Source organism: Anser anser (assembly GCF_964211835.1).
Source record: "Anser anser genome assembly, chromosome: 5".
Classification (NCBI taxonomy): domain Eukaryota; kingdom Metazoa; phylum Chordata; class Aves; order Anseriformes; family Anatidae; genus Anser; species Anser anser.
Window position 1 is genome coordinate 29903321 of NC_139725.1, and position 8252 is coordinate 29911572.

The 8252-nt window shown below is 40.9% G+C and overlaps 1 protein-coding gene across 1 annotated transcript; it reads right to left on the reverse strand.

Moving 5' to 3' along the window:
• Window positions 1-224: 224 nt before the first annotated feature.
• On the reverse strand, window positions 225-8148 carry ERH (ERH mRNA splicing and mitosis factor). Its single transcript, XM_083836824.1, has 4 exons — window positions 8010-8148; window positions 4391-4478; window positions 3101-3221; window positions 225-722 (listed from the first exon to the last, which is right to left on the reverse strand). The coding sequence occupies exons 1-4, from the start codon at window positions 8010-8012 to the stop codon at window positions 620-622; spliced, it is 315 nt and encodes a 104-aa protein (XP_083692950.1). The 5' UTR covers window positions 8013-8148; the 3' UTR covers window positions 225-619.
• Window positions 8149-8252: the final 104 nt, after the last annotated feature.

Genomic DNA, 8252 nt, shown 5'->3' on the forward strand with positions numbered 1-8252 from the left:
AAGAACAAAGGGGTTGCAATGCTTCCCCAAGATCCCCAGGGAAGACAGCCAAGTATAGGCCAGAGAAATTAATTTGTAAGGCCAGACTTTGAGCCATCCTGTAATACAGCAAATGACCACGGTGTTCAGTCCACACATGCTTTCAAACCCCATTCTTCAGCAAATGGACAAGGAAGATTTAGTTCACGGTATAGCAGGAAAAAACACAAAATTCAGCACTCGAATTTAACTAAAGGGTAGTTTTTTTATTCCCCATTAAGACCGTCTCAAGGACAAAACTAAATGTTGGAAACCCCACAGAAGGGCACATACAGTGGATGTGGTGAAGTACAATGTGAACAGCCCCAGGGGTTCAAATAAGGTAGGACCATTAGCTAACCAGCAGGAAAAAAAAAAATAACTCTGCTGAAGATGTTGCAGTTTCTTCCCCATTTACACTGAAAAAAAAAAAAGGTCAATCCAACAAAATCCTTGCATCTCTAACAATACATTCAGTCCCGACTAAAGAGTTTAACAAGATGGCAACAGGATGACTATAATACAAAACTTTCACTACTACACTCTGTACACACCTGTTGTCCAAGCCCTCCCCCAGCCCCACGTAAGGATGGTGAACCCATTATTTGCTTGCTTGCTGGGCCTGCCTGCGGAGGAGGACGTAGATCTTCTCCTTTATCCAGTCTTTATTGTACGGCTGGTACGTCTGAGTGTCAGCACGGTAACTAGAAAAAAAGAAAAGAACTCATGTAATATTGGTCTGTTCCACGGAACACTTACTACAAAGATTTCACAGACAATTAAGTGTCCTCAAGTGTACGAGGCAGAAAGTTGTATACAGAACATCAGTAATATCAGAAGTGAATGGGAATTGCCATTTATCAAAGATTTGTTCTGTTTCCTAAAAAAAAAAAAACCTCACAAGTTACCCAGCAAGATCAGTAAGAACCTGAAACGACTAGATTCTCCAAAGACTATTAAGAGACTGCATTTTGCATTTAAATTCATGAATGTAATTACTTATGGGAGAAAGAAAACAGAGCACCTTAATATTCTGGAGCTTAGAATTAAGAAGAATAGTTCCACCAGGAAACTATACTTAATTTGTCTTAATGAGCCAAACACTCAGTTTAACTTCAAGCAAGTGTTCATGTAATTTTTCAAGTGTTCCACTTCTGCCTGAATTTTTTTTTTAATAAAATGAATAAAAGCACAATTTTCCAGGAATAAAGGCAGGCTAATAGATGGATGACAAATGATTCTTGCCAGCTGGCAGCAAGGGCAAGCTTGCATCTAATAAACAAGGACACTTCATAATAAGCAAACTGAAAACAAGAGCCTACAGGTTAATTTTCTTTACTACTCAGTGACAGGTGATAAGAGTAGACCACTAGCAAGATTTCTTGCCAGGGCTAAAGAACTTGGTTACTCAAGACACTGTTGAACTGAAGCAGAATTAGACTGAAAAATAAAAGCAAAGCATATAAAGTTAACTGTGAAGATTCATGCCCTCCTTCCCCCTTTAGTCCTTAAAGGTGATTTTTTTTTTTTTTTGGATAAAGATGGTATTTTCAGTGAATGTCCCAGCCAGTCCCTCAATTTCACTACAGGTATTTCTCATCAGGTAAGAACAGTAAGGCGGTCACTGGTAAGCAGTAAAGTATAAATCCAGATGTTTAACTCAATTCAGAATAATTTGCAGTTCTTACTTTAAAAAACAGAACAAAAAAAATACTGAACATACTGTTTTTAAGAAAACCTTATTTTAAACCCAGCATGAGTAATTCAAGGCCAAAGAGAGTTTTAGTGTGTATCAATATATTAATGATTTCATTACAGTATAAGAAATGTTAGTTTTGGGAATTGTTTGATTTATTCCCCTCCCTCCCACCCTATCCATTCATAACGCTACACTGCAAGACCAGATAGCAAGTTCTTCACAAATCTCCACAAGCACAAGGCATGTCTGGTATGTTATGTGCTGTGTGTGCCATCTGGTGGAAAACGCTAAGCTGAAGTAGCATGACACTAAATTTACAAGCCTTATTAAGAAATATTAAAGACTGTACAAGAAATCAGTCACTGCTTCTTAAAGCAAATAGTCTTCAGTCTGTTAAATATGCTAAAACAAAGCATGTCTTTCAAACCACATCAGCCTAGTACGATGGCAGCAGGAGATCTAACATGGCAGAACAAGGTAACCACAGAAATTGTCATAGTAATTTATTTATTCTACTGAAATCTTTGGTGAATGCCATTTGTAGCAAGTCACTATCAGTAATGTAATCTGTTTCCGTATGTACATCTAGATGCAAAGGAAAGCAATACAATTTTTTTTCTTTTTTTTTTAAACTGTATTAATTGGCAAGGATTGCTTACTGTGCAGCTGCACAGAACTTGCATTGGGATTTAAGACAGAGCAGTACAGCTGCAGGAATGTCCACACTAGATACTCAGTGGCTTAAAAAGAGATCCTAGAATTTTGAGCTGAGCAAACTGAAGTGGTTTTGGTTATTTGAATGTGCTATTTGTATCCATATTCCTACAGAATTTCTGTGAAATTCAATGCCACTGTCATCTCAAACTATTGCTCTGAAATGTATGGCGCAGAAATTAGCCAGGATCTACCTGATTCAGTCACAATGTTAGCTACATTCTAAATACTGAAACTTAACACTTGATTTCAGTCCAGCCAGAATGGAAAGCACACAAGACCACCTTTGCTTGCCCACAACTTTAACACACAGATGAGAATCAGAGATTATGTATTCACAAGGGCACTCAAACCACTAGCCAGGGGGATCAACAGGATTAATAGGTTCCTCGATCACTTAACTAGGATTTACAGAAGCTTCCACCTTGCTGTATCTCAATCAAAGTAAACAGTTGCAAGTGACTTCTATAGACTACCACCAAAATGATATTAAAGCCTGAATAGAGCTGAATACAATTCATTAATCATTCTGCCTCCTTAAGAATCTGACCAATTGCATAAAGGCAGATCCAGCCCCAATTTAAACAGACTAGCCAGTCTAAAACATGTAGGAGTTTATACAGAAGAGTTCTGTGAGTCACTGAAACATATTTGTACAACTGAACTTACACAAGACAGCTGAGGTCTGCCAAGTCATCAATGAAGTCAAACAACTGGCTGATATCATATGTAATGGATGGACTGTTGGGATTCATTCTCTTCAGATGCTCTTCATACATTTTACAGACTCCTACAGAGGGGAAAAAAAAGATTGATAATGCAATAATGTCAGCACTGGAGAAAAGCAAAAAAAAAAAATCTGTATTTGCTGCACTTTTTTTCAGATATTGAACCAGATGCCAAGAAAGTTTAGATGTGAGTACCACGAAAACAGACATGAACTTACTCAGATTTTGTTGCTGAAATGCTTTTTGTTTTAGCTATTTGCATTGAACACAATACTATAAAACTAGGTAAGATGCATGACGAGCATCATCATCTAAAGGAAAACCATTTAGTTCTGTCGTAGATTTAATGTTCTATGCAGTAAGCTCCAAGTGAAGTCTGGAACTCTGTCTAGTAACTTTTAAACAGCAATTGCAACATATATTTCTACTGTACAAGCACCTGAGAAAGACTAAGTACTGTTAAATACAGCTGGTCAAGTCTCAGAAGAGATCATTCTTCACGAAAGAGTCAAACACAGTGACTGAGATAAGAGTGCCAGAGCAAGTCTGTACATTTACATAAGTTATACTTAATCTATCCCATAAATAATTCGGATACATTTGAAAAGAATGTAATATTAAAGTGAGCATGGGGGTTTCACATTATCTCTCCTATGCTTTTGTTTGTCTTGCAAAGCTTTCTGGAATTAGATTTTAATGCTAAGAGAACTTTTACATTTAAATTATACAGCTGTAGTATTTCAATCTTTTCTCCAACTCGCTGTCTCTCTCAAAGTCACACAGAACTTTTTTTTTTCTGGCACAGAAGCCACCAGGTTGCAAACTACATTTCAATTACAAGCATGCTTTTATTTTATATATTATTTCCAGTAGCAATCTCTCCTTTACATGGTTAGCACCAAGATTTGTGAGAATTGGAATCTGATTGTGCAGTGAAATATGTTCAGACCAGTCTGTTGCATGGCCCCATGCCTACTTTCATGAACGGAACATGGTTCAATCTAGTTAAGCCAAAAGGAGACATTTACTGTCACAAGGAAGTTTTACAAAGAAAGGATAACTAAATAGTTCGCTAAAACATTAGTAAGTTAAAAACATGACACTTTTGCTTTTTTTTCCCCGAATTATCCTGGGAAAACGTCAACAGCAGCTTATTCTCTTACCAAGAAAGTATGAGAATGTCAAAACCAGGATTTTAACAATAGTTTTAGACTACAATGACTGCACCCACCTTCCATGCACTCATTCACCGATTCATAATCAGCATATGTTCTGCCTTCTGGCCTCTTGGTAGGCTGAACAAGTAGAATTGTGTGAGACTGAAAAACAAAACAAGAAAACAACATTTTTTTCAAAATCTTTTTTTTTTTTTAAATTCGAAGTTATTTATCTGAATGAAAAATAAGCTGTAATTTTATTTTTGGCCACCAGATCGTTACACAAACTGGGAAGCATACCACAGCTGTTCCCAGTGTTACTTTGTGATGCTTCTACACATCTTTGGCACGTAAAGGTTAATTATGAGGACTAAGACAGCACAGTCTTCTCAAAACTAACCAGGCTAAATAACGCAAAAATTTAGTACAGTATTAAACACTGAACTACCAATCAAGGTCACGGACATTTTCCAAATAATACTTCTCATATAAGCTGTGTTATATTTTTGCTTCCAATCAGTCCTATCAATTCTCACAAACTTTTACAAATGTGTAATGTAAAATCATCAGTAAAGCAGCTATTGTGTTGAAGAAATCAAACACGAAAATTGTAGTTTCTGCTTAAACAGAAAAGCAAGGCGATGCAGTCAACGTACAGAAGCTATCCCATTGTGCATTTACTTATTGTATTCCAGAGGCAAGCTGTTAGTATGAATTAAGTACCCCAGCTAGAAAGCAAAGATGGAGTCCAAATTAGCATCCCTGTCAGTCTCACCTTAAAGATTCAAACACAAAGAGCTATTTTGAGTTATTCAGCTTCAAGGTAACAAAAATTCTTTAACAAATCTGCACTTGGTATTCAAGATTATTTCCTGCAAATCAGATGTGCTGATTATTTTTTTAACACTTCAGCAAGCCTACTGAAAGGGTAATTATGGCACAGATAACTGTTCCAAATGTCAGCCTGTAAACTTGCTCTTCTGCAGGGAAGGCTTTGATGATTGTACGGTCTGTGGCTTGCATTATTTCTGTAATATTTTTCACTTGGATGCAGCAAGTAATTTAAACAAACAAGATTTTAAGTGTACACAGCCTGTGACCTAATTAACAGGTTACACATCATAGGAAGCTTGCAAGCACCCTAGAAAACAGCATTTCCCGTGCTGCTAATTTAACCCAGCACTTTCAGTGCTAATATATAAAGTGAGCACTCAACTTGTATAACTCATGCAGGGAACTGCAGAGTAAGACACACTGGAAACAAATACCAAAATGCATTATCAGGCTTCATTTAGGTAGCTGCTGATAACCCACGCTTTGGACAGAACAGTTAAAAGGTACCACTTCAGTGCTCAAATGCGGTGATAGAAAAATGGCAAAGAATTTATAAGAAAATGGTCCAAATTTTTATACCACGATCGACCTGGAATACGGTTTCAGCTTTTTAAATTCATAACGTGGTAGAAGGAGATTTGGAGGAGCTCAGAAGAAAAGTTCCATAAAGAAGCAGTAGCAGTAAGACTTTTCCCCTCCCAGAAATGAAGGAGGAGAACGCAGAGCTTTGTGCTATAATGAAAATCATACAAAGGAGACCACATCTGCTAAGACTGCTTCCCTGCACACCGGAGGACGCTAGATGTGAACGGGACGCCCCCAGGGCCGCTGGTATCCAGCTGCTCCTAAGTGTGCTGCACTGTCCCAGGCACGCCTCGCCAGGGAGTCAAAGGGCTGCCAAATCCATTCACAACTACTTCCAGCAGTACCCTTTGTATTTGGTTGTGACCAGGCTCGCTTCCAGGACTTGGAACTCTGATCTCCCAGGAGCATCCGAGTAAGAATCCCTTCTTAAAAAAAATGGGGTCTGTCAGCCAGTTCAGTGTGTTCTATAAAAGCTTGCGTGTTTTAGCAGCAGAACGCCCTGCAAACTGCAATTGTGGTCTTTGTACTTTCAAACTCAACTTTAACGTTAGAAGAAAAAAGTTGGGTTTATTTGGCAAAACCTAAGAAAGTATAGATAAAACTGTACTGCCTAGGAGATGAGCAACTTTATCATAGTTAAGTGAATTCTGTATCCAGTCTTTCAGTGTCCTGGTGGGGAAGAACTTTAAGCTTTCCAGCCTCAAAATACCCCTCCCAGTCTTTGACTGTTAAATCAACATATTTAGTCTGACACTATCCCAATACTCAGACTACAGGAAAAAAGTATCAGTGAGCCAGACATACAAGCCAGTTCTTTCAGAACTTCAGGTTAGAATTTATTTGAGCTTCTGACTAGAAACCATTTTTCTCTTTGCAAACTTTTCAATATCCATATCAGCCTGGAAATTATTCATTCCCTTGTACAAAAAAAGGGCATAATTCAGCTTTTCTAAAAGCAACACCAATAGATCGTGAGCCTCTAACAATAATTACTACAATAACATCAAAAAACAAGTCCAAATTGTTGCTAGTATTTCTTTTGATCCTGTTACTGCCACTTAAATTTCTCCTTCTAACAAGTATTAATGTCTCAGCTTCTGCTAAAAGCTCTGAAGTAAAGCAAACAATAAAAGAATCAATTCCTTCGTGTTTATATTGTACAAATTAGCTTTTAAGATCTTTGTCCACCTTAGCTGGTCTACCAAAATTACTGCCATTGGGATCAATTGTACTGCAGTATCAATGCATTACATCTTAAGTGTTTCTTTAAGAACTTTCTGTTATTTTACCTTACGACAAAAAAAAAAACCTAAAAAAACTAATTTAGCTTGATTTGGTAAAATTGCTCCTCCTCTCCCACCACAGATGTGACAAGTTCATAAACCTGAGAGGTTTTTTCAAACTTTTACCTGCCCCCTCCCGAATATGTGCCTAGGGACAAAGATCAGTGTAAATAAAAACTGTTTGGTTTTTCCATGAGTATAAATCTCAGTGTTAGAAAACCAAAACAGAGGAAGATACTGAAAATGTCATGCCATAGGAATAGGTAATGTGGAAGAGTGCAGTACGGGCTCTTTATTGTGTTGCATTGTTTCGTGTTCTTGTGTTTTCTTTTAGCGGGCAGTTGTACTGGCTGTTGTTAAATAAGACCCCAAACTGGTTTATATTACTCCAATTTTCAACTGCCAGAGCGCCCTTTAGAAAACTCTCCAAGTACAAAATTGCAGACATAACCCCGTAAAAGCGGTTGAGGCAGCACTGGCACCCCAACGAGCAGGAGCCAGGCAGCATCTGCCCGAAGAGCATTTTGCCAATTGCGAAGCCTAGACGAAAACAAACTGGGGGGAAGGAAAAAAGAGAGAAGAAGGAGGTACGGGGAGAGCAGCAAGACGCCTGGCGAAGCGAGGCAGCGCACCGCACGCTTAGGGGCCTTCCAGCTCCTCAAGCTAGGCAGGAGGAGTTGATTTCGGCGACTTTTTCCCCTCCTTCGGGCAGCAGAAGCCCAACTCCTGACCGCAGCCAGGCCGAGGCGGGCCTCTCCCCCCAGCCCCGGGGCACCGAGGGGCTCCGGCGCACCCCCCTCACGGAGGCGACCCCCGGGCCCGCACCCCCGGACCAGGCCCGAGCCCCCGCTCGCGGCCTCCCCCCGCCACGTGCTGCCGGGCCGGGTCCCCCCGCGGCCTTGCCGTCCCCCCCTGCCTCCCCCCGCCCCCCCCGGTGCCGGTGCGTCCAGGCCGAGTCCCCCCCCCGGAGCCCCCCGCGCCCCCCGCTCACCATCACGGCTCCCGCTCCTCAGCTCCGCCGCCTCCGACCGCCAGGCGCCCGCCGATCCCCCACAACCCCCCGCGGCCGACCAGCGAGAGGAAGGGCTAGAGCGCCCCCCCGCGCACGCGCGCCCTCTGAAGCCGAAGCGCTGAGGGCGGCGGGTGGAAGCCGAGCGGGACGCGTTGGAGGAGCGGGGGGGGGGGAGGGAAGCGGGCTGCGTCGCCATCTTTGATAAGGGAGCCGCGCTTTCCC

Excerpts from the sequence above, each read along its gene's own strand:
- ERH (XM_083836824.1), bottom strand. Across the intron at positions 3,222-4,390 it reads GGTGAATGAGTGCATGGAAG|GAGTCTGTAAAATGTATGAA; the intron begins GTGGGTGCAGTC and ends TCCCCTCTGTAG. Across the intron at positions 723-3,100 it reads GCAGACCTCAGCTGTCTTGT|TTACCGTGCTGACACTCAGA; the intron begins GTAAGTTCAGTT and ends CTTTTTTTCTAG.